The sequence below is a fragment of the Tyto alba genome, unplaced genomic scaffold, assembly GCF_018691265.1.
Source record: "Tyto alba isolate M040663 unplaced genomic scaffold, T.alba_DEE_v4.0 Super-Scaffold_6, whole genome shotgun sequence".
NCBI lineage: Eukaryota > Metazoa > Chordata > Aves > Strigiformes > Tytonidae > Tyto > Tyto alba.
In genome coordinates this window covers 46,179,928-46,207,346 of record NW_024881327.1, presented here as the reverse complement: position 1 = coordinate 46,207,346, position 27,419 = coordinate 46,179,928, and the positions used below count along the sequence as shown (strand labels likewise).

The window sequence follows — 27,419 nt, the reverse complement described above, 5'->3', positions numbered from 1 at the left end:
TTTAGTAGGCTAAAAAGTTCTAGAACCTTATGGAGAAATTCACTGGGAAGCGATTGTATTCTGCAGTAAGATGTTCTATATAACAGGCATACAACTGCAATACAAGATGCAATTACTTTAACAGAAGACTACTTGAATCTATTTTCATGCTTTAACTATTGGTGATAGAGTTTGAAGAAAGACTCCTGGAAAAAATGCTCCCTTTTTCTGGGGAGCAGAAATATTGATATCAAATATCCCATTCCACCCTCCCTTACAGGTTTCTGTGAACATTCTCAATGAGTAGGAATTGCAGCCTGATGAGTTAAAAAAATCTGTGATAACAATGAAAAAAAAAATCTAGACAGCTTCGATACTTCTAAAAGTAATTTAATTACCCTACATGAACTGCACTTATTTGTATCTCATTGTTATTTTCAACCTATTTTACATTCAAGAACATTACTAAAGGACCTTTTAGAGCCCAGTTCTTTCAAATTTTCAAGTTCCTTGACATTCCTTCAATTCAGAGACTGCCAAAGATAAAATTTCACATTACATCTTAACTTTCTTAAATTTTTGCTCTGATAGATGCTATCTCACTAAGAACACTTTGCAAACTTGTCTGCTAGACAACTGAAATCACACTTCTTAATAGTCACTTAACAGAGCAGATACGTCAAACTTTATCAGAACTTTTTCCAAAATCCCGAGTCTTAATTTTTGAAGTGTGCATTGAAAATTGTAGTTATTAAACAAACAAGTATTTTACTAATGTCTTTTCAACCCAAGCATTAAGTTCAGAGTCACTGAAAATTAAATGGACTAAGCAGTAAACTTCAATGATTTTCATTTTCAGTGTTGAGAAATAAGGAGTAAGCAGAAAGCACAGATTATAAGAAGTATATTAGCCTTTAAATACTCTTTTTGCTTTAGTCAGCCAGTGAAATACTGGTGAAAATTCCCATGATAGTCATATATTGGGAGTAAGGTATTTTAATGTAAACTTCATGGATTTTGAAAGCTTCACTATCATTAAAGGCACTTCCCCCCCCAACTTAAGTTTCACTCCTCAATTCATGTTGTTGTTCTTTACTCAGTGTTCTATAAAACCATAATCATCAAAAAAAACCCTCAAACATGTTAATTTGTCAGTTTTAATTCTGAGACTTCAATATGAATATCATTAATGTACCAACAAATAAAACTGTATCACTTCTAGATGGAATTAGTAAGAAATCTTCAAGGGACATAAAAGGATGTGTTTTGGGTATCATAAAAGCTAACCAGAAATAGGCTCCTCTCTGAACCATCCCTGACAGAGCTTGCATTGTCCCTCAGGAAATGCCTCACCTCTAACAGGTAAGAGGAAATTAATCTGGATAAATTTATCTACATGAAAATTATTCTTACATCAAACAGTCATCATGACATACAGGGAAGGAGATAAACAGGTGAAAATTGGACATAGGAAAGAAAAACTTCTGCTAAATTATCTCTAGAGATTTCTAGGAAAAAAAATTGCAGTTAGTATATAAATTTGAATTGTAAGACAATAATAGGTCTTACTGATTTAGAAAACAGGTGTTTTTTCTTTAACACACAGATAAAATACCCTAAGGGTGAATATAAAAAACCTGAAGATCCTTTAAAGATACAGCTTGGTTTCTCCAAAGTAACAGATCAGTCTTCTAAAGATCATAAATAACAAGAAATATATTAATGCTCTTGATACTTGATCCAAAGCCTACACATCACCAATGGTTACCAAGACTGAAGCACTGTGAAAACAGGTATATATAAAATGATCCATCCTGTAAAAACAGACCCACTATATGAAAAAAGGAATAATTTCTATTAAATTAAGAATCATCTGAGTATTGCATCGTAACATAATTAAAAAATGTAATAAGCCTAGCTAAACAGAAACATTGATGCTAATTAGAAACAGGATCTCCCAAAAATAAACTGCAACTTTAGTATTTCAGGCATCATCCAACCAAAAGGAAAATCTGAAACGTAATAAAAGGATACTCAGAAAAAAGAAACTATCGAAGATGAAAAGTTCAGAAAACTCCCATAAAAGGAAAAAATACATTCAGTTATTTCATGAGTATATCAGGCAAATGAGAGGAAAACACAGTTTATGGTTAACATAGGAAACTCTGCTAGGCATTTTTGAGTTCTTTTTTAGGCCTCTTATTTTCACTTCAGAAGACAAGCAGTTACAACTATCTTTTATTACTTGCCTTATTTTTCTTAGCAAAGTGTGAAAAGGTCTGAAGAGCTCAGACATATCTTCTGGTTTATGGTCCAAGTTTAATGGTCCCTCGGAGTAGACAACAAGGCCACTGTAATTCAAACACATGCATGAACACACACAAATATGAAAGTTTCATTACACGGAGCAACTACTTAGTAGTAGTTCCTTTGGTAAGGAATCAGAAAAGCCACTATATATAAAAATTAGAACTACACTAAAGATACTGTTATCTTATTTTTGTCTTATTTACCCACAGCTAGAATTAAATGCTATCTAAAGCAACGGGAAAAAGCTCCCCTCCCCTCTGTCCATGGGATGGGCCATGGGAGAAAAAGCAATTGAAGCCTAAGGGGAAGAACATATATTTATTCCATTGCTGCAGCTGACCCATAAAAGGACCAAGAAACTGATCAAGTTGCGGAAAGTCCACTGACTTGAGAGAGATTGCAAATGGATTTTTCTTTCCAATCTAAATAGTTTCTAGGTAAGATAGTTGAACTCTTGAGCTCCAATTTTTCTACTTTAAGATAAATACAAGCTCATATTAACATAGGATAAAAAAAAAACCACAATTGCTAAATCACATAAAGCACATTTTTATAATACCATGCTCCTAAATAAACTCAGCACTTACAGAAATTTCCCTGGAAAGAGGTTAGTTCATGATTCCGAAAATCTCCACGTCCTTCATTGTAGATATCTCAATAGTTCCTCTCGACCAAACCACTACTGCCCAAGCCTATCTGTATGTCAGGGATTAAACAAAATTCACCTTCTTCACCATATCAGCTGCCTCGTACCACACTGTGTCAAAGAGTGATTTCCACCCACAGCAGGCACCACTCTGCTTAAAACGGTTTAATCCTCTGCCCACTGCAAAAACGACGTATGTTTCTCAAAGACAAATGGATCACATGTTCTCATACTCAAGAACACACAGGTTTTAGTTTTCGCAGGCCATCTTCCCTTTCCTGCCCTTATAGTCAGTACTCAGTCACCTGCAGTATTTCCAAGGTATTTTCCTTTTCTTACACTCCAATTATGTGTTGCTTTCTAGCTACTCTGCATTCAAATCATGCAGAGCAATAGGGACCCTCACCTGACTAACAAGCCTGTTCATGTCTTTTGCTCACTGGCTGTTCACTAGCAAGCACCCTGTGTGCCCACCAAAGGCGCTCTGAGACACGGCAACATAGCTGATGTCATAAGTTATATCAGTCCCACTGAAGTATTCAAAAAAAAAAAAAAAAAAAAAAAAGACCACTTACACTCTGTTTACTATCTGGGAAATACTACTCTTTTTCTTCTGTTTATAAACCCAGAGCCAGAGTCTGGCTTATGCCCTGGTACCACTATAGGACCATGGTCCTCCATCTGGCTGGAAGATGGGCATCAGAAAGTTCAGATTTGTCAAGGTAACAGAGGGTCCAAGAAATTTGACTGCTAAACTTGATCAACATTGCTTTTGGGACTAGGGTTTTGAGGGCAGAAGCAGAGAAAGGGGAGAAGAGAGAGAAAGAGCAAAGTTGGTTCTTTTGCAAGTCACCTCTTCTTTTTTTGGTGGCTTAAAACAAATTATCCTGTTACCAAGGATACATAACATCTATTTTTTTTTTTTAAGCTTTCTGAGCTTCAACAAGCTCTCTGCCATGAATCAAAGTAGTTACTGCTGACTCACGTCCTATATTCTGCCTAAATAAAAGATACTTTTCTGAGTGGAAGCTTGAGGCTGCTCTCACTGAACTTCTAACTGATGCAAAATCACTATTCCTCTGGCTTTCAAGTATAGTTGGCTTTCCATGGAGCTTAACTCTCAGAAATTAAAAACAATATATAAAAGCTGGCTAGAATGCTACAAAAAAACCTTAAGAAATGTCCTCTATATATGCATGAGCTTTGAAAGAGTTCTGAATCAATGTTGGATATCGCTGTAACATGGAAAGAACTAAAAATTGGAGAAAAGTGTGTCAGTATTTTCTGCTAGGTTCAAGGTTCACTGACATCTATTGACATAATAGGCAACATACACTGTGTAATGTATATTGTAAACTGGTGTCTGAAAAGAAACTTAGATAAAAATGACTGAAGTATTCCTTAAAACTTCAGTATTAGAGGATTAAGGGATCCCAGCACTTCTCCTTGCCCCAGACTCATCCTTCCCATTAAGGTACAGAGCAACAGCATGACAACTTTGTATTGCATGCCTTGCATTTAAAGGTTTCTCCTTTCACAGTCCAAATAAAAGGTTTTCATTTCTTCCAGACAACACTATATCTGGATGGTGTAGTTTTTCTGTAGACCTTCACACTGCAGTGATTTATTTTCAAATCACTGGATACTTAGGAGCAGTAAACTTTTTTATCTTCTCCCTCTCTGTTCTTTGAAATTTGGGACTGACATGGTGTATTTTCCAGAGTCCTTGGTTTTCCAGTTAGTCATGATGTACTACTCTTCTTCATTGTGACTTTCAGCAGCTTCAAGTTTTCACATTCCCGTTACTTTTTTGATAACCAGATTATTATTGTTATTATTTTTAGAAAGATAGTTACAGACAATATCCTATTTAACTGGAACAACAGGCCACAGGGATTTCTTGAGGAGAATTGTATTACACTCAAGATTTGAGGTTTCTTATTTCCCTCAATTACACTACTTATATTAGCTATCTTTAAAACATTCACAATTATAAAATATTTAAAATATACTGGCTTTACTCCAGAGAAACTGCTGTCTCATTAAATCATTAAGACTCACTAGGAAAAATGCATCTGATTTGTTCAATATCGCAAAAACTGCATGAAGCAAAACCACTGTTTTAATTTAGTTGTCTTGAGTGGTCTGTACAGGGCACAAATCAACACATAAGTTAATACTTCCTTGAAAAACATTTAAGCCTAACTCAGTGGTCACAATGCAGTTAGTCATGACAATTCCTTTTGAACTCATTATAGAAAATACACAATTCCTATCAACAATTTTTGATTTTCAAGACTTGTATCCTTAGGTCCTATTATTTTTGAGTGACACAAAATACATACTTTCAAAAAATATTTCTGACAGTGACATTTTGAAATTTCTTTCTAGAGGATTATTGATCAATTGTTCCATGTTCCTGTCTTCTGTATTTAGAGTTCTACCTTCTCTTTTTTTCTCTTGATATTCTACATTAAACTTGAAATGATTTAAAATAAAACCAAAACATAACCATCATCTTCGATTTTTTTTTAAAGAAAGTACAAGCAAACTCAGGTGAAAGAAAATATGCCAAAATTCTGAACAAAATTTTGGAAATCTTCAACAAATCTTTAAATGAGGCAGAGTGCAGAGTAGTTAAATTACTTACCATACAATGGCTAATCTTGGAATTGTAAACATTAAAGCTGGTTCATAGTCATCTATCATATCTTGAGTGAGGTATCCAAGCCTTAAGGCTCTAAGCAGAAGAATAAAATTATTTAGCAAGAGATCAAACTCTTGAAGAATACATTTAAATATGAAAAATTTTGAAAAAAACATATGCCAAACCAAACTGATAGTATTTAACTCATGAACTATTTTGGTATCCTCTAAAACACTACATATATAATTGACTGCTGTAATCTTTACTTAAAAAAATACATAAGAAACAAAAATCTTTAAACACTTAAGGCTTTTATAGGCATCCAAAACTAAAATAATTTCTATGTCATTTTCCCATTTTTCTTTACTATTTCATGACAGGCTTCAGCTTCTTACTGAAAACCACTGGTGCAAGCAACAGGGAAAATATTCGGTTTCATTTTCAAATAAAACTTGCTATAATCATCTAGATCAACCCCCTTAAACTAATAAACCAGACTAAAGAACCCCAGTTCTATACAGCAACTATTATTGAAGTCTAAGAATTTAATATCTGGGGGACACTTCATAGTCCTCTAATAACTCTTCAAATATCTTAAGCCCCTTTGAGGCTAAACTCCAGTTAGTTTAGGCGTTCTACTTGGCAATGTTTTCCAGGTTTCTTCACAATTTCTTCATAAGTTTCATAACATTGTCAAATTTCTTCTCCAATTTGTCCATATCAGTGCATGAGATAACACTCAGAATTGCACATTAGTCCTGCTGAGATCTGACGGGTTCCCAAAAGAATGGAAACAACTTTTTCTTATTCCTTGCCAGTACTTGTCTAGCCAGTACTGGTGTTGGTGGACAGCAAAATGACCACAAAGCAAGCGCTGCTTTGTATTAACAAAGCATGGACTCGTGTGGCCCACTGTTCCTTCTGACAGCCCACTGCCAGATAATCCAAAACTGCAAATGGGAAACAACCTTTTTCCTTTTACTGGGAAACTATGTGTGTGTATATAGTAGCTCTCTGACTGATGGAAGGTAATTCCTCCTACTTGTTGTGACCATTTTGAGTTGTAATCGTATCTCTTAAAATGCCTAAAACAGCCTGATCTTGGTTTCATGCACAGATTGTGGCCGTGTGCTCTGTATTCCATTCCTTATTGACCACACCAGACCCAAGGTCCTACTTCACAAGTTCTCCTAATGTAAGAATAAAACCAACACTTATGTCAAGTGCATTTTACAGTCAATTGGTCTCTAATAATTCCACTCAGCCTATGGTTCACTAATTTCCTTTCAAGAAGAGTGTTGCATTGCTCAAAACCTCACTACAGCCAGGTATTTCACATACTGTTCCCTTCTAATGCCCACCTGCTAGGCTAGTTACTCTCACAGGGTGGGGAAAAAGAACAATTTCTTCAATATAATACATTCCAAACAAATTCACATTTTTATCATCACCTTACATTTCTAAAAAAAAACCCTTATGAATTGCTAGATTGTTTGTGGTTTTTCAACATCTTCTCTTCATACATGTAGAGTCAAGCTCCAGTCCTATAAGATGTTAAAGAGCCATTACAAGTTCTTTATGAAATCCACTAGAGGTTCACAGATGATTTGAATCACCTCCCCATGTATTCTTGCATGAAATATCATTAAGTCTTGATGCTTCAAACAGGTTTAGCTTATTTAAATGCTTAGTCTTCATTTACACATCTATAACTAGGCATATCAACAATACTGTTATTGTTGGATTATTAAGTTTGAGGGTTTTTTTGTCTAGAAAACAAAAAAGCATAGTCTTGTGCCTGGCAAGCATCTAACATTTTTTAATTTTGTACTTGGATACTTATTAGAAAAGCAAAATACCTGGTGTTTTGTGATGCTTCTTAAACACTACAGTTAAAAGTATTTCTACAAAAAGGTCAGACAAAATAAACACAGAAATGAAAATCTGGTACTTAACTAAAATGCTTACCTCTCCACAGTTTCACAGAAAAGTACGATTACCTCTTGCTGTACGTAATATTCTTTTGGAGACTTCACAGGTACCATGGCTGACACATAACTACAAATATTATTATAAATATAAGATTATAAAAATAACATGCTACTATTTTACATGCTTTAACAAATCAATTTATAAATAAAAACAAACCTAGGACAAATCATCTTAGAAACCTACCCTTTCCTGTACCATTCTGACAGCACTCACTATGAAAATTGTACAGTGTAATAATCCAAAAGAAATGCAACTTATTTACTTATTGCAGATTGAGGCAGCGGAACTCAGTAGTAATTAAGAAATATAATTACACACAGTTAGCAATCAGAACTACATAATGTGTGACACAGGTAGGTAGGCCCTAGAAGGATCTTTATTGCTACATCTTGAAGACAGATTAGTTTACTCTGCATTTCCATAAGAAAAAAAAAAAAAAAACAACACTAAACCACACATTTTTTTCTAGAAAGGTGTTACCCAAAATTGTATTAGTGAAATTCAGTTACCCAGCAAAGACAATTTAGGAGACTTAGAAGTTGGCCTCATTTCTATGTGGAATTACATGCACTAATTCACAAGGTAAGAAACATTGGTAAAAGTGGGTTTCCGTCACCGTATTACTTAATCAGTCATTTGTAGACTAAATCTAACACAAGAAGGGAAATAGTTCTTTGCAAAATAATGGCATAGAAAAATACTGTATGTGGACAGTATGGACAGGCCAGAAACTGCACAGCCACTGTCAAGAGCCAGTTATTGACTGTCATTGGTGTCTGCACTCAAAGCCACACTTAAACGCACATTTTTAGCCAATGTCTTCAGTTGAAATGTTTTTCAATGTAACAGTATAACGATGGCTTTTTAAATCAGAAAAAAATTGCTTACTTGATTAAAATAAGAGAGTGTAAATACTGCAGAAGGACAAACAGTAATGGGAAACAAGACAGTCCATGGATTATTCCCAAGAAAAATTTAGCACACTGCCCAATTCTAAGAAACCTGTTCTGCTGAGGGTAGGAATGGCTGTAGTATGTTATATCCATAGATGAATTTGGCCAGTATCCTGTCTGTAACTATGATCACCTCCACAAACAAGCAGACAAGCAGGAAACTGGCTTAAATTCTGAAGTACAATGCAGGACTTGGTCAGTGTGACTTCTGATGCAATAAGCAGTTAGTTTTCTCAGCCTAAAGCCAATTATTTTAATTCTTGCTATAAACCTCCAAGCCATTTTTCAATCACAAGTTTTTAAATCAGTGAGTTCCTGCGGTTAATTATGGTTTGTGTAAAAGCACTTCCTTCATCAGATTTCAATTTGGTTTCTTAAATTGACTGGGTGCATCTTGCTTGTATGTCTAAGCACAAGAGAACAAAGCCTCATAATCTCTAGACTATTTGTTATCATACTTTTTTTTTTTTTAATGTCTCTTATTTGTCGCCTTTCCTCTGACAAAGAAAACATTATGGGAAGAGATTTATGGCTTCCTTTAGTGTCTTGGAAAGCCTCCCTCAAATGCCATATGCCAGTTTTCAAATGGAAGATTATAGTTTAGTTGAAGAGAGCAAATACTGATTGCTAAAAAGCTATTTAATTTTCTTTTCATTACTGCTAGACTGGAAGAAAAAAATCTAACAATACAACAAGTTACCAAAGAATTCAAATACCATGATAAAAAAATTACACACTTTTTTCATAAAAAGAATACAGAACAAAACAGACAACTTCTGAAAACCAACAAGCCACACAACAGCTGTAGGAGCCAAGCCACTTCTCACAACACATTTACTTGGGATCTTTTACCTTAATTCAAACTCAGCAAAAAGGACATCAAAATGCTTGAGTGAATCTTTCATTTTTTCTGTGTAGAGGTTCAAATCCCTTAAGGCCTGGTCACGAATGATATTTCTAACTTCCTCTAGGCTTCGGGTCAGATCCTTGGCCAAGGGCCTCATAGCCATACTCTCAATTTCACGATTCATAATAATTGAACCAGCAGCCAAACACTATGAAATACATTAAGAGAGAAAACATTAATTTTTACAAAGTTACTTTTATGTTTTTTAAAAATAAGCACAGGATGGGATATTTAATACTTTGAACAAGGGGAGTACTTAGCCCCAGTTTGTTGCAAATTATTAAACAAATGAAAAAATTAACACTTATATGCCAAGAGTCATAAGTCTTCACATAAAAGGTTAGGGAGCAGCTCAGTCAGGAAGACATAAAGACAGGGAGGGGTTCAAGTACAAGAACCACAGACCTGACAGAACTTTAAAAAGTTCTTCTCCCACTAGTTAGGCAATAAGTATTTGTATGATATATATTCTATGTATGCAAGGATTGCTTGCATAAGAGGCATATGAATCCAGCTAAAGTATGATCAATGCACTGTTTTGATTCAGGCGAAATTGCTTGATTTTGTAAAATAAATCTATTCCTTACAAAAAGAACAGAAATTCTGCAACCATGATGCCTTTTGCAGCACAGCTGGTCACACTGGCTGTCAGACCAGGGATCCAGGTAGGCCAGCATCCTGCCCCCCACAAAAGCTGTGAGTATATTTTATAGGAAAAAACATAAAATCCAGGTCACAAAGTGATTCTTCCCTTTCAGTTTCTGGAAATCAGCTATTTAAGAGACTCCTTGCCCCAGGAGTTATACACTGACTCCTTCTGACCAGATCACAAAGACATTGAAAGTAGATTTTTACTGTAACACATTAATAAAACTTTTTTGAAATCTTGCTATTAAAAACAAGCTATTTAATAAACTTTGCTTCTGGTTTTATTCCTTTATGGATACATGTGGAAGACAAGAAGCACTGATATAAATCATACTTGCTGTATTAATGGAAATATTTTTATTAACTGAAAATATACAAGATTATTCTAGTCTCAAAGTTTTGAGGTTTTGTTTTGTTTTGTTTTTTTTTTTAAATCTTCATTTGCAGATCTGTGTTCCCTCCTTCTCCCCTGCACTCCCCTGGACAGGAGGCATTTCTCCAGCTCTGTATGGGTGACCTGCAATCCCAGCCTTTGCTCAGCAGACTGATGCATTGATTCATGTTTTAAGGGCACTCAGGAGATCATGTTCTTATCAGCCAAAACAGTATTTGTGAAAAATGTGTGGATAAGGCAAGTCTTACCTGTTGATAGGTACTCTTAGTCTGAAAACTCAGAGTGATTGCACTGACAAGGACACGTAAGTGTATATTCCTAATAGTCTATACAGTCTTCTTCATTACATGAATTTACAGGAGGACAGTGTCTACAGTGGTATGAGCATTACTTCATCACTGCATATGTTACTTTCTCTAAAACCAACAAGTCTCTCTAATCTGTTGGTGTGATTTGGAGAGAGTGAAAGTTTGATTTGGAAAGAGTACAAGCATTATCTTATGTAACACAAACAGTGAATAAAGGAAGACTTTTTTCCTCCTAGAAGATACTGGCTGGTTGTAATTCCCTCAAGCATTTTCCACAATGCAAGAAGTTACTTTATTGGCTGGCATTTTTCCTATTTGTTCATTGCTGTAATACTGATTTTAGTCCCCTAGAGTAAGAAAGCATAATGGGATTCACAGGGATTCATTACAGGTGGTTGCAGAAAGAATGACCTCATCTTTTCCTACTTAACTACCAAGGAAGCACCATTAAGCCAACATGTCAGACTCTCAGCATTTTAAAACAGAGCATGGCATCATCTGGATGATGGCAGTGAAGGTCACATGACAATGAAGAGAAACTGCTGCTGTTTTTGCTGAGGACAGGATTATAAAGCACTAACATCAAATTCATTTTCTAAATTCCATGCAGGACTTCCCTGACTCAGAGGAGCCTAAAATTAACAACTGCCAAAGAAACAGAACACATGGGGGCATATTGGACTGAACAAGATAGGAAATATTGATGGAGAGTACGTACTTTAAAAAGAAAGGAGGAACTGATAGAGAAAAAAAAATGGAGAATAACAGGAACCAAAGGATTGCTTCAGACATGGGAGAGGCAAAGCTGAAAACAGCACCACAATATGCTGTTGTGTGGTGGGATGTCCAGACTACTCTCACCAATGTCAGATCAAAGTTACGTATGTTTAGTATGAGTTATAGTATAATATAGCCATTAAAATAAAGCGACAGCATGCACTTGTATTTATCGGAGATAAAATTTTATCCCAATAAAATTCCCTTGTATACTTTTATTTGTTTCTAAAATTTTCAAAGCATGAGCTGTAAGATGGCCCATCAGGATAAATAAAATAAAACTCAAGAATACTAATCAGATGCTAATTCACAAAATAATAGTTTTTAAGAGGTGGCCATAATGACAGCAGATAACTATGAAAATAAACCGGTATGCTGTTAGCCCAACCAATACCAAAACCCCTTCCACTGAGCATCGAGATCAAGTTCTCAATGTTGTTTGCTTTGCGCTGTAATTATATGTACCATTTTCAGAAAAGTCTCAAGATGTAAACTTCTGGCTTTATGCCATAAAAAGCTGTCCATTAACCCCCAGTAACAGAAATAGGAGAGACTTACTTCTGCTCCAAACCAAAGCTGTCCTGCAAGGTTGTCATGGCGTATTTCCTCTGGAAACTTAACACAAAAGTCTCGATTTGCCCGTTCATGTGGAATGCATTCATCCATGATTTGATTTATGATGTTCAAAACATTATCCTGGAGCAAAATACAGGATAGCATATATACTGTTCCCACAAAAATTCCACAAAGTATTTTCTAACTTTTAATAGAATTTATTAGTGAATCACCAACTAATTAAGATAGAAAATGCAGTATTTGACTCTTATGGTCATCACACACACGGAGAAAACAAAGAGGAGAATATTGCATAGAAAGCAGAGTGGCAAACGTCACTTTTTTTAGTTTCCCCAGAGACTGCATTTAACTGACTCCTTTAGTGGGACTTCTGATTAGGAGGCATGACTTAAAGAGCTCTTGACCTCCAGCTATCTGTAAAATAGCAGTAAATAAAGAAGTAGTACAATTAAATTCGACCTTTCGTAATTCCTCTTACCAGCTCCAATGTTCCACACTTCATTCTTCCCAAAGAATGCATGACAGTACGCTGGAGATGTTAGAAAATTAGTTATATTGGGACCACTGGGACTGAATAGACTTACACTCATCCTGGGAATATAAAGCAGGTAATTTCCACACTTGAGTTCCCAGTGGGCAAGGACTGGCACACGTGCTTGCTTTCTCATCCCCAGGCCACCCAGGAGGCAAGGGGACACTGCACAAGTTAGAGACTTAGTAACTGCTCATATCTACATCTGCACCCGGACAAAGATCAAAGACCTATAACCAGCTTCTTGATATGCAGTAAATAATCTGTATTCATTTATTTGAAAAGATAATTTTCACATACCCCTGCTGGGAACTGCATAGAATCTGATTAACATAATAAAGGTAGATTCAAAGGCTGAGTGCTTTCATTAAAGATGTTTTGTCTGTCTCACGCTTCTTCCACTAGTTACAGAATTTATGTTCTATTTAAAATATATTTTGAACAAATAAGAACAAGTATGTCTGTATATAACTGTTTAACAGACAGAATTGCTTTAAATCTACACTTTACTGGTTTATTTTCCCCTGCATTTAAAAAATAAAACAAGACAGGAATTTTGAAGAAACCTGCCCTTTTAGTACGTTCCCCACTGAGAAAGACAGAACCTACTTTAGGTACAAAAGATCACATTTTCTGTAATTTCAGTACAGACTGGTGTAACTGCTGTTGCCACAAAATAATTTTAACATTAGTGCCATAATCACAGTCATCTTCATCCAAAATAAATAAATTAATCAATCACTGACAATGTTTATTACACATGGGTATAAAGTACTTTATGTATTAGCAATTAAAACATTTTTACATAAATGTATTTTTTGCCAGTCTGTGAGAAGGTAGCACATTTCATTACAAGTTGTTAAAAACAAATAAATAACACCCAATACATTTAAAACACACTGGAGCATATAATATTCAACCATCTTCTCCAGAAATGAATCTGAAAACCAAATGCTCTGTAGCTCATCTATGGCATCACAACACAGACTGTGGCCAGCAGGTATGATAAGAGACAAGAAAACAAAGCTAGATTCACTGACATATAAAATAATTAATTTTCAGAGACACTCCTCCTCACTGTGCTGGGAGTAACATACTGCCTGCCAGGATTAGTGGGGCACTTGGATCCCTAGGAATCCAAAGGGATGCCCATTGTAGAAATTAAGGGAAAGCACAACCTCACAATATTCCCTAGTATAACTGCAAGGGGAACCTAAGGTCAAACCCTGGAAGAAGTCAGAAGAGCAAAGATGCCCGTACCCTGTTTCAGCACCCCCCTCCTGAACTGCTGGCTGAAGAACAAGTCCGACTACCACCACCTCCCATCTCAGGATAAAATGGAGGTAGTCAAGGAATCATGTGCAAATCCGCATCATGCTTTACGGAGAGAAAAAGCAGACTAATATCAAGTTTCTTATTTTCCTTCCTTTCATTTCCTAATTCCTGGTATTGAGTATACTTCTCTCATCATTATTTACCTAGATCTAGCTGGGGAATCAAAATAGTTTGAAAGTAGGTCCCATAAGGAAATCCACTCAGTTCCTACCCAAAGTTACAGAGCAAAGAATGAAAATAAGGATTAAAGCATTTAAATTGTATAAGGGCATAAGTCAGTCATGATGTATTTTAGATCAGTTATTACTAGTCTCTGTTGAGACCAGGTGCTTTGTCTGTAGCTCCTACTCTTATCACCAAAGCAATACAGGCTGGCAACTGAATGAAAAAGCCAGATTCCTGTCTTCAGGGAATTAATAAAAGTTTGCATTGATCTTTTAGCACTGGAGAGATATAGTGCTAAAAAGTAATCCTACCAGTTGAATTTAGAAAAGGTGCAGGAAATACAAAGAAATATTAAGGCAAGAAACTCTGAGAAGAATTATATTTGAATATGCTTATCTCAGATTTTAAATAATCCAATTCCACTTTATTTTAGAACATGATATCCCAATTTATTTTACTTGTCACCAAATTTGAATATGGGAAAATGCAATTTTCAATCTCTTACTTTTTTCCTACTATGATGAGACCCATATTGAAAAGCTTTCCTCGATATTTTCTTTTTTACTTTCATGCATTATTTTTCAAATGCAATCTTATTTTACAGCAGCTGCAAAACACACTGAATCCCCCTTTTATAATCACCTACATACATATTCAAAATTCCTGATATATCGAAGAACCTTTTATCTAAGTGGACTAAAAGCAACAGGACTCATACCTGACCAAGGAACTGTTCTATATTTTTTTTTCTCTTTCTCTGATCATTATACCTGCAAAAAAGTACTAATACTGTCTAAATCATCTCAGAAGATAACTATTATAAGCCTTGTGAAATCTTGTACCTTAATGCACTTAAATATTGCAGCTGAAGGCAACAGGATATAAAGAAGATAATTACATGTTTAAGAAAACAAGTATACTACTAATTTTTCAGTATATCATTTCTTTACCACCTAAATAACATTTAATATTCTTCCAATTTCTTCAATATTCCTATAATCTCTAGATGCTTCTGCTACAGAGCACCCAAGATCTACCCACACATCTCTGTGTATGCCAAACTTCCAGAGTCACTTTAAAATAACAAAGTTACTTTTAACTTGTGCAATACTGTTAAGTTAAACCATAGGTAATTAGAGTTTTAATATAGACTTCACAATGGAGATAAATCACAATAGCTCAATCTCTGGACCAGTAGCGGTTCTTTGTAAAGAGTTACCGGGCTTCATACAGGCAGCTGGACATTCTGTCAAAAAACTAAGTCAAAAAGTCAATTAAAAAGATGAGCATCTTCTCCTGCACACTCTAGCAGTTACATTGGAAAATTACGGAAAGAATAGTTGATGGAACTTTGCCATTTAGTGTATAAATGCTGAAAGATCTCTACAAGGTTAATTGTTTTTGCTGTTTAAAGTTGTAGAATTTCACAAATTCGTGGATTTTTTATAAGGTTTATTTTATCCTACTACAGGAAAAAAAAAAAAAAACCAAACACATAAAACAAACCACAAAAAAAAAACAACCAACCAAACAGTTCTCCATCACTTTCCTTCTCTTTCACTTGTTCTCCTTATGACACCCAGACTAACCTAAATAGGAAATCTGGAATACTTGTTCCCATAATGAACTCAGCTGCTTTGAAAATGGAAGGATGCCAGCCAATTTAGACAGACTATCCAATGCATTGTAAGCAAATTAGTCTTTTCTTTAAAAGAGCTTCAAGAAACATTTAATTTAGTTAATTACAGTATTCTGCTTTGTAAGCTAAGAAAGAATGGGTTTGGATACATGGCAACATTGAGGTTTTGCTCTAATTTAAGTAACAGAAATCAATTAGTTGGAACTGAAGTAATAAATCTTTGATTTGATCCATCTTTCCACATAAAAGCCTCTGGATTTTAATGTATCCTTTGGTGGCTATATCTGTTATCTTTTGGCTCATTTGCATACCAGGATGAACACTGTTTTGTTTCAGATGCTCTTTTTAGGCTTTTTAGCAGCACAAAAGGCAGCCACTGCAGAGATTCTGCTTTGGGATTTACTCCAAGTTCTTTATTTCCTGGAAAACAGAGCTCAGTGTTTCACATAACGGAGAGCACTTATATTTTATTTTGATAGGAAAGATAATGAGTGGTAGTGAGACAATGTATGTAGTTAGCCACAGTAGAGGACAGAAAGTTGGTCTATTTTTGGCCCAGCAGTAATTGGCCATATACGCAATAATCAGAGCATAAAGCTAACATCAACAGCTGCATTAGCTTTCAGAATAGGTACAACAAGAAAAGCCAATAACTTAATCCTACTTATGTTCTAAAATATGTTTAGATAAACAAAATGCAGACTTATCCACCTTTTTGTACTTGTCCTTGGTAATATCTATGCTGCTCTTCCATGCTATTAAATTTAACATGATCCTCTTGAGGGTTTTTTGCAAGATTTCTTCAGAGGAAGAAAATTCCCATGTTGTTCAGTACCTCTTTAATATCCATTTTTTGAATTATCAGTAAAATCTAGCCAAGGTAACACCATCTGTGATACCTCCATGAGCTTAATAAATGGTATTTTAGCCTCTTTGTTTATATATCCTTCATTCTTTTACTGACTTAACATTAAGCTGCAACAACTCCTTCAACACCACATTTAAGACAAACAGAAGCAACTGATGAACACAAATTAAGGCCAAACATAAAGGAAGATTTTGTTGTAATTAAAGCTGTTAGCTAATATTCAGATTTTTATGTGTTACTTTCATTAACAGAAGAAACCAATAATAAGGTGACCTACTCTTTGATGTAACAGGATTTCAAAGGACACCCAAAAGTCCTGGCTGTAGAACCCAGCAGGGTCCCTACAGATAGCTGTTTCGCCCATCAGAGATCCCAAGGCTCTCTCCAGACAGCACCAAGTTCCACCACTTTCTCTCCATCCAGCCCACCTTGCACAGATCCCAAAGGCTGTGCTTTCAATCTCTCTTTTGCCTAATCAGCTATTTGACTGCTTCCCACTGCCAACTTGCTGATGTCCCACTTCCTAAATTTAGGATTTTTCCATGTATGAACTTAACTTTGTTCAGTAGTTCCTAGTTTAACCTAGCCCACTATAGAGCTGTACAAACATTCATCACGAATTAAAGGCAACTTGGATCTCTAGCAATTTAAATACTTTATCTCCCCAGCCCAGCAACAATGACTGTTGCAGCTTGCATTGCGCTGCAATGTCAAAGCTTCTCTTCCTGAACTGTCTTGCCAGAGTACCCTCACAAGGGCACTAAACACTCCAAGCATCACAGCTTTATTAATGGAAATTTTGATCCTACCTCCTGCATATATTCAAAATTCATTATGCATACACTGAATAATTACATCTCCCCAAGTGGAGAGATTGTTAGATATGCAGTGGTGAACACTGGCACACCAATTTTCAAACAAAAGAGGTCACAGATATTTAAGCACAGCTTCCAATAACAAATGGTTCTTTAACAAAGATGTAGTATTTATTTATTGGCTAAAATGACATTTTTCACTAAGCCAGTGTGCACTCGTTTGACAAATTACATTTAAATTTAACTTAGATCTGTTCTGATCATATCTGTCTCTAACATGAAGACCTAATCATGGATTTCATTTCCCTCTTTTCTTACTAGCCACACAAATATAGCTCTCCGTAAATAAAAGAAGAATCCTCATTTATAGAGGGGCTGTTTATAACTAAATCCAATTTGAGAGACTACATTAAGTACAGCATCCTTACAAGGCATCCTCCCCTCTTTGCAGAAAAGACCATTTTCAGATCTCAAAGATCTAAGCGTTACTGATGCTACCATAAGGAAAAAAAAACAAAACAAAACACAAACCTCTACTTCACTCCTCCACATCAAAAAGCCATTAACTAATATTAGACAGGACTGTCTCTACTGAAATGAAGTATACCCAAACTTGTCCTGAAAGACTGTTCTCAGTACAGAGCTCTTCGGCCAAGCCTTCCTTTGTCAGTAAAAGACAACTTAAGAACTTTGTCCACAGTGAATCGAAAGTTTACTAGATAAATATCAGGGATACAGACATGCTCTTACAGTAGTGCATACATAGTTAATTATTTTCTATAAAGACTCTAAAATGCTTGTCTTTTAATATAAGAAATTTGAAAATAATCCAGCAAGTAACTGGGTATAACAACATCCCCTTTTACGTAGTTTCAGAGCAACAGAAGGGAAAGAGACATTTGCCTGGAACACAGCTAACTGTTGCAAAACAACATAAAAAGGGCTTTCACTTCCACCAGTACCAGGCAACTGCCTTCCTATCATGGCACAGTGATCCCAAAACAGCCCTAAAATGTACTTCAAGATTTCCCAATCAAGAAACAATTTCTGCCTGACACAGAGCTGGCACCACCCTCTTCGTATCACTCCAAAGCTGCTCCACAGCTGAGGCCATGACCAGAGCAGAGGTGTGTAATCATGACTTACTGTCACCTTTGCTTTGTCTTTCCCTGCTGCTGAGTGAAAGCATTATGCATCCCCAGCACATTCAGCGCTGAGCTGGTTAGAAGCCAGCTTTCCTCCCTATGATTCTCTGCTGAAAATTAATTCCCTGACCTGCAGCGCGAAGCATTTTCAATCCACTCTGCCCACAGTCTTAGATAACAGGCAGCTTCTCCAAATGACCTATTTGATCCATGTGAGCAAACGAAAACACATGAAAAAGCTTGTTCACATGGGAAACTACAATTCAAGACTACAGCAGTAAACACTATTTTTTCTTTGAAAAAAAGATCATAATATCTTACAATATTAATCACTCCCTACATAAGATCGAATATTAATCCAAAACACAGAAAGGAAGTAAAATTCTTGTTAGTTGATGGAAGTTGTACTGATGGCCCAACTTACAGTGAATCATTTTATATTTTCTAGCCATGATACTAACCATTTGATAGTGAAAAATCATACAAGTGACCAAAAGTTTCCCAGCAACAATGAAGAAAAGCTCTTAGACAAGATTGTAAAAGACACATTTTTCTATTTTTTAAATTTACTAACTAAAAATGTTTATTGCTGCACATTTGTTTTCTACCTAGCTATATCATTCCACTGTGTGGTGGGTTGACCCTGGCTGGACACCAGGTACCCACCAAAGCTCCCCCTACTCAACTGGACAGGGTAGAGAAAATATAACAAAAGGCTCCTGGGTTGAAATAAGGACAGGGAGAGATCACTCAGCAATTACCATCACGGGCAAAGCAGACGATCTCTTAACATTTCTGGGGGGAAAAAAAAAAAGGTAAATTTAAAAACTGTATTCGTGGCCTGACTCAAACAAAATAAAAATCAACTTCTGATACATATACGCTATTTAGTGTATTTAGCACAATTATACTCAAGTTCATTTTCTTCATTCACAGTGCTTTGAAGTACAGTACAACATATCAAAGTGTTGACAAGCTTGCATGTTTTCAAAAGAAATGTTACAAGCTTTCACTTAGTCGCATACCCAAATAGCAAACAGGTACCTGACATCAATTGTTTGAGGATCTCAGGTAGCACAGAGAAGACATGTTAGCGCAATGCAACTCACACAAGTAATCATTACTAGGAGTAATGAAATGACAAATGTTGTAATCAATTATAAAACAACTGGAGATGAAACGCCATAGGAAAAAACAAAAAACAACAAAAAAAACCCAAACAAAACAAAAACAACCAAACTTACAAGGTCTATTATCTATTATTACAGCAGAAATGGGAATTGTCTGGAATTTAAGGTTAATCTTGACATCATCACTTCAAAACTGCTTTTCTTCTCAGTTTCACTTTCTTTTCTAAACTGGCACTATCCCCACTTAAATTCAATTGGAACAAAATGTACGAGAGAGAGATACTTTTTCTTTGAACAAGGCTTGGCTCACTCTCCCATCAGTCAACTGCCTATTCCTTCTGGCATGAATTTCTAGCTTTCGTACATCTGTAACAAGTCTCTTAAATATAGACATTATAAGAATTCCTCTAGAGCCCACCAGCTCTGTTGTATTTCAGAAAAAGCCTCACAAACCAGTACAATTCAGAAAACGAGTATGATTCCCTCCTCACCACAGATCAATGAGTAACACCCAAGTATTCCAATACAACTGAATGGGCTGGAGTGGATCTGCTTTTGGTTCCTACTTCTTCCCCCTACTGTTAACAAGTATCTTTGCTACAATTTCTAAACTCTGGGAACATGAAGGCTTTTCTCAACCAACTTCTTCCCTCAATCTCAATAACTATCTCCCCGTCTCCTTCATTCACCTCCACTAACATAACTAATATAATGTCTCAAGGGTCACAAATTAAGTAGGCTAGAAAGACCTGGACATTACTTTAGCTAAAAGTACTCTGGGCTCAATCCACACTGTTTAACCTTTGTATCAATTAAGAAAATAACACCAGGAATAGATTCTTGCCAACTTCTAACCAATCATGAGTGTTTCAGAAACCAGCTGGGAGTTTCTCACAACTTTAGTTTAACTTGTCTCGTTTAATGAGATCTATTTCTGCCTAATTCTACAAGAAAATGAGCTTCAGTGGACAGATGCAATCAAACATTAAAACGTCGCACCTCTGAACTGCCTCGTTGTTCACGGTGATTATGGTACATACTCCCAGTTTGCTCTTGTCATGAATGTTAATGAATACAATTAGTATTTCTTAGATAACTCACTGCCAATCCACTATGACACCAGCATTGTCCTATGAGTTATCTAACAGCTCTTCACAGATACCTTCTTCATCAAGGGATGCTCATTAATGATTTATTTTTAAAAACTGCTTTCTCTTCAGCATGGATACAATTCAGATAAAGCACAGAATAAAAGGGCTTTTTTATTTTGCTAGAAACTCCTTATTCTCATACCACTTAAACTTATCTAATAATAGGAGACACCTTCAGATAAGTTTTTCTAACACCTGAAATAGAAAGCCACTTTTCATCAAAAATGGGCAGCAAACAGGGTAAGGACATTTTGCAGTGTAGGTGTTAGGCAGCAAGGCCAACTTGGAAGTCAGCTCCTTATCTCACCTACTTTGCAGCTTTTGTTCCTGTCTCCAGGCTGTCACAGGCTGTCCCACCAGCACTCTCAGCTTACTTGTACAGGGGGTGTACGCGAATGGTTTCAGCACACTGATCCCAGTAACCCAGGTCATTTCGCTGTTAAAGTTCACAGAACAATTCGGCAAATACAAGCACTGGCACAGCTGAAGGTGTGGTTTCCTAGAGGTCTAAAGCCGACCACAGCTTATTTAAACTAGCTATGGATAAGGATCTATATACCCTGCATCCACATGCACAATCAATCAACGTGATCATTTGGCTCTGAGTATGACCCCACCAAAGCCTCCTCTACAACCAGGCTTCCAGTTGATCCCACACGCTCGGTGGCTGTTCACTCACTGCTGGAACATGAGCCGGGTTCCTGGAGCACATGGACTGGTGCCGAAAGGAAGGAAGGACAGAGAAGGCTATCTCTTTTGATGACAGCACAGTCTCAAATCAGTTTAAGCTAATGGGAAGCTGTGCTTTGAGGGGGTTCCAAGCTGAACTGTGGGCATGGGAGTAAGAAGAGTGTAAGTTTGGAATGGAAAACCTTTAAATTGTCACTGCCAATGGACCATGGAATTATGCCTAAGTAACTATGTATGATAACACAGAAATACATGCTTCAGCATATTTTTTTATAAAAATCAAAGTTTATCTTGTTTGCCCATACTCAACTACAGATCCAAGCAATAAAGCCAAGAGATTTACTGAAACTAAAGTGTTTATAACATTTCTACCAAGTGCCCAAGGGCTTGCTTGAATCAAAGACTGGGCATCCCACATGCATAGCTACTAAAGTTATCATAGGACTCTGACCAAAACCACTCAAATTTACATAAATATTTTTTTCTGAAATCATTTTATGCATTTCCCTTAATAGAGTTTTAAAACCTAGCAGTGTTAATCCACTGCATTGGTAGATTTAAAAGCCTTTACCTGATCAGAGAGAAAGAACACACTTTGCATTAAAAAACAAAGGAAAAACTGATTTCACTGAAGAGCGTTAATTGGGAGAGTTATGTTAAATTTCTGCAGCTGTAGACAAAAGACAAAGCAAGACCAGTGTGGTATTATACCACCAATAAAGAGTTATATCCAACAACAGTTCAACTCAAAAGTGCACAGCCTAAATCTTTGGAGACCTCTATTCTAACACAAACTGTTCAGACTTAGGATCGTTTCTACTGCCTGTACATTCTAAAGGACTGATTTAAGGATCTCCTAGAAATTTACGTAAAGATAATACTGCCTTCCTTTTTGAGGAAGGCCCTCCAATTTTTCTTTTCTTAATTATAAAATATACTTTTAGACTATTAATTGCATTGCAGAGTAAGCCAGACAACCACAAATAACTTAATTAGATCTACCGAGAACACTCTCCACATTCCAGCTCAGGGTTAAATTACTTTTCCATCAAATTTGCAAAATCCCTATGGAGGACAATAGTACAAATAATAAACAGGGCTGACACTGAGGCCAGAGGTTTGTAGGCATGTGTGAAAAAGCAAATTTTTTTTTTAATCCCAGTTATCACACAAGTCAAAAGTAGACATGACTCTGCAAGCCTGCTAGAACTCATCCACCTTTATTTATGAGACCACATCAGACCTAACAAGAAAACAAAACAAGAAAAAAAGACCTTCAAATAGTACCAGAGCAATTCTAAAGGAAAAGTTACAAGAGCTTATGTCAGTAAAACAGTTTATCTCAGCACCTCAGTTGCACAAATCAATTTAACAAGATTTGCAGCCTAAAGATGATCACTCATGCTTCTACATGCACTACTACATTCTTTTATTATAAGCACTATGTAAGTGAAACAACAACTTTAACAGTAGTTGCAGATACCCTGGGGCAACTGAGAAATCAAAGAATACACGTGTTGCTTGGTATTTGCTTAAGTAACCTTCATGCACAGAAACCTTAAGAACTAAAAACGTATTCTCAGGGTAAAACCAAGAATTTAGACTGTTTACATCATATGGTTGTACCAAAAGCAATGCATTTTCAAAATTAAATTCTGGGATTTTTTTCTGAACTATGGAACAAGGAGCAGTATTGGCATATAAAAGAAGTTAGCTTTATTTGCTTTGCAGCAGGAAGAACCATCTACTTGGAGTAATACTGCTGTTCATCTCAGCATACGTGTTGAAAAAACACTACTCTCTACAAACTGGACATCCAGTAGGAGAGAATAGATGGCACAAGCAAAAAAGCAAGCATTCTTAACCAACACAGTACACTTGCTGCATAATCCATTTCACACAAGTATTTATTTCCCAAATCCTTTAAAATAAAGTTTTTATTTGTGCAAGTAGTGCAAAAGCATATAGTAGCAAAGTCTACCATCCGATGCCTGCTCTCCAACATCAAACTTTTCCTTATCACAAGCTGTTTTCACATCAACCATTTCAAACTTCTTTGAAGCAATACCAACTTGCTAATACAGTAATGATTTAAAAAAATCAATAATTTTTTAAATGACTGTCTTAAAGTTTGCATTTTTTCTACCAAGAACATTGTGCTACAATAAGCTATCACAAATTCTTTTCCAAGCATAAGTTTGAGGCAGAAGACAGTTACTTTATCTTTATACCACAAAAGTAACTCAAAGTTATAACTATTTAAGCTTCCCCTTCTCTGTCCAATTATAAAGTTACAATGACCCAACAAGATGCCCTAATGTGTAAAGTTTATTTTATTCCCATCACCTTGAACTCCAGCCATTCAATTAGTAGCTTAATAGGGCTGTCTGAAATTCATCTATTCTCTCAAACTCCAAAATATTTTGTAATTCCTCCTTTTAATATGTAGAAGTCCTTGTTGCACCCAATGCATAATATATGTAGATGTAGATAAACATATAAAGGCTTCATTTTGTTTAATGAAAACTTACTCATGACAACCTGACGCATAAGTAAACAAGGTTGCACAATATTCCACAAAATATTCTTCATAATAATCCATTATTCATATTTGAAATATATATACACACAGTGTTATAGTATTGCTGTGATATCCCTTGAAAATAGGTTAAATAATTAACAATTCATGAATTATTTCATATAGAAAAAGCATACCTTTGTTTTAACTTTAAAATATGTTAAGGTCACAATGAAAATTAAACTCCACTGTTAAGAATGCTCTTGAAAAAAATAATTTGCCTTCTTGTCTTTCTTATCATATTTCCCCAGCATTAAAGAAAAATGAAAGAAAGGAGTTTTTTCTTATACGATTAAGTGAAAAAGCTTCTAACAGAAGAAAACAGACTTAATCCCCAAGTACAGAAATATCACCAAATAAATAATTTGCATGTATTCTTAATCTTGCTAACATGGTGCTACCACATGCATATGGAGGAAAGAAGTCAAATTGCAGCATATTTAAGTGATGAGACTACTTAAACAATTCTGCAGCTGATACCAGAATTCATCATTCTTTGCAACAGTAAAAAAAAAAATTTAAAAAGAAGAAATACAGCAGAGCTGACAGCAATCCTCTAATGGCACTGCTGAAGAATGTGGAAGAACTATAAAGCCCCTGATAGTCAGACACATCACACCACATTAATTCCTACAGAATTGGATCTGGTATAGTCTCATACTTCACAAGTGCTGAGAAAAGTCAGTTTTAAGATGACCTGGCTCCACTGTCCTCACGTAGCCTTCAAATGCTCTGGGGATTACATCAGTGTGTCTCAGGTCCACTGTGTCAATACTCATTCAAGATACCAACATGTCAATTTTACTTAACATAAAAAGTATGATCTAGAGCAGATAATCATGCATTAAGAAATGAAACATCATCTCATCTTTTTTAACAAAATCTTAGAAGACTTCCTAACCTCATAAATTAAGAGTGGTCTGTAGCCAGGTTCTCTGTCACAAAGAAGAGTATTTTTAAATTTGAACAAAACTGGTGATATCTGGACGAAAAAAAAAAAAATAATGCTGTTCTAATTAAAGTACAAATAAAATATTAGTCTTGTTCTCCTGTTATTGCCTCATGTTTTAAATGGACGACTATCTCATCTTCCACCAAAAAGTCTTTTTCCAAAGGAATCTGCATGCAATGAATGTGGTCATCATGAGCAGACGGTGCAGTATTACCTCACATCACAGACCCTTCAATAACAACCTATGGCTTCCCCAGCATGAACTATTTAATATAATATAATCATGTACCTTTTTTTACTGATAAAGTATTAATTATATTTTGTATACAAAGATAAGTTCCTTTTCATTATTTAGCAATTTGTCAATCTAGCTTGAGTTTCACCCTTGTGCATTATTGATTGCCACCTGTGTTGTCATTCCATGCTACACCAACTTTTATTTATTTTTAAAAACATGTATATAAAAATTCAGTCACACTCTGAAGATTCTTTTAATTTCCCACTAGAGAAATCCACGCATGCTCTATGACAGAGTTCACCAGGCATTTTGCAAACCCTTTAACAACTTCAGCATTGTGTGCGGATGGTTGTTTGGTTTGTCTTTTTTTACATTAAAGAAAAAAGCAATCTAGAAATATGCACATGTACATGGTGCAAGCTGAGGTGAAAGGCAGCTGGACTGGTTTCCCTGTATCAGGCTCAAATTGGTAACCACCTCCTAAAGTGACCCATTATTAAACTTCATCACTGCTTCAACGAGATACTACAGAAGATCAGAGGAAAAGCTTCCCCCACTTTTAGACTTGTCCTATTCATCCACCCCCTTCTTCAGAAAGCAAATATTGTTTTTAAGCTTTTAAGAGGTACAAGAAGCATATTTCAAAGATGAAGACTAGAATACATTGCTGTTTTTAAATTAAAATTTTTATGTTGATTCAGCAAGGCCAAGTGCAAGGTCCTGCACATGGGTCAGGGAAATCTCCAATATCAGTACAGACTAGGAGATGAGTGGATTGAGAGCAGGCCTGCAGAGAAGGACTTGGGGGTGTTAGCGGGTGGAAGATTGATTATGAGCCAGCAATGTGCGCTCACAGCCCAGAAAGCCAACTGTGTCCTGGGATGCATCAAGACCAGGGTGGCCAGCTGGTCGAGGGAGGGGATTCTCCCCCTCTGCTCCACTCTCATGAGACTCCCCCCTGCAGTGCTGTGTCCAGCTCTGGGGCCCCCAACATCACAAGGACATGGACCTACTCAAGAGGGTCCAGAGGAGGTCATGAGGATGATCAGGGGGCTGGAGCACCTCCCCTGTGAGGACAGGCTGAGAGAGTTGGGGCTGTTCAGCCTGGAGAAGAGAAGGCTCCGGGGAGACCTTTTAGTGGCCTTCCAGTGCTTAAAGGGGGCTGCAGAAAAGGTGGGAAGGGACTCTTGATTGGGGGGTGTGGGGATAGGATGAGGGGTAACAGTTTTAAACTGACAGAGGGTAGGTATAGATCAGATGTAAGGAAGAAATTCTTTCCTGTGAGGGTGATGAGGTACTGGCACAGGTCGCCCAGAGAAGCTGCTGTGGCTGCCCCCTCCCTGGAAGGGTTCAAGGCCAGGTTGGACGGGGCTTGGAGCAACCTGGTCTGGGGGAAGGTGTCCCTGCCCATGGCAGGGAGGTGGGAAATAAATGATCTTTGAGGTCCCTCCCAATCCAAACCATTCTGTCTTTAGCATGACACTCTGTGACAAAGGAACCCAGATAAGCTCCCAGCAGCATTTTACCCTTTACTCATCGTTTCCCACAGCCCATATTTACCCTCTTTCCACACTCTACAGCAAGGTCCTTCAGCCTGTTGATTCAACCCACTCTGTAACAGGTACTCCTTCACAATAAGGGCAAAGCTTTGTTTTCATTGACATTTGAATCTCAACTCATCTCATAGTGATGCTTTCAGTTAAATTGAGCTGGAAGAAATACGGCGATAAGTCTAGTTGAAACAACATTTTTTTTATAATTCACCACATTTTCTATTGGTACAGAAATTGAGACAGACAAGTGATAACAACAGAACACTGAAATATGCTTCAGCTTTCTCTAAGGGCTCCAATTTCTCAGCAACATTAACTCATACTGTGATAGATAATGAAGTTCAGATTCATAGGTCTCTTTCTCACCCACTGTATAGAGAGTGACCTATGCATGAAGCAGGCAACTAAAGCCTACATTTTAAAACTTAATGTTACTGCAAACTGAAACTACTGACTGTCAATTGCAGTAACTCTAAGAGGTGCTTCCCAAA

General features: G+C 36.4%; 1 protein-coding gene across 8 annotated transcripts in view; it reads right to left on the bottom strand.

Annotated features, from left to right (window-relative positions):
* The window catches only part of ZFYVE28 (zinc finger FYVE-type containing 28), a 159,622-nt gene that overhangs the window by 48,139 nt on the left and 84,064 nt on the right, over positions 1-27,419 (bottom strand). For all 8 annotated transcript variants that reach the window (XM_032987426.2, XM_032987429.2, XM_042808340.1 and 5 more), the window contains exons 3-7: positions 12,120-12,257; positions 9,380-9,582; positions 7,551-7,640; positions 5,586-5,675; positions 2,229-2,330 (exon numbers count right to left, since the gene is read on the bottom strand). In XM_032987426.2, the coding sequence (XP_032843317.1) occupies positions 2,229-2,330; positions 5,586-5,675; positions 7,551-7,640; positions 9,380-9,582; positions 12,120-12,257 (623 nt within the window). The remainder of the gene's footprint in view (positions 1-2,228; positions 2,331-5,585; positions 5,676-7,550; positions 7,641-9,379; positions 9,583-12,119; positions 12,258-27,419) is intronic.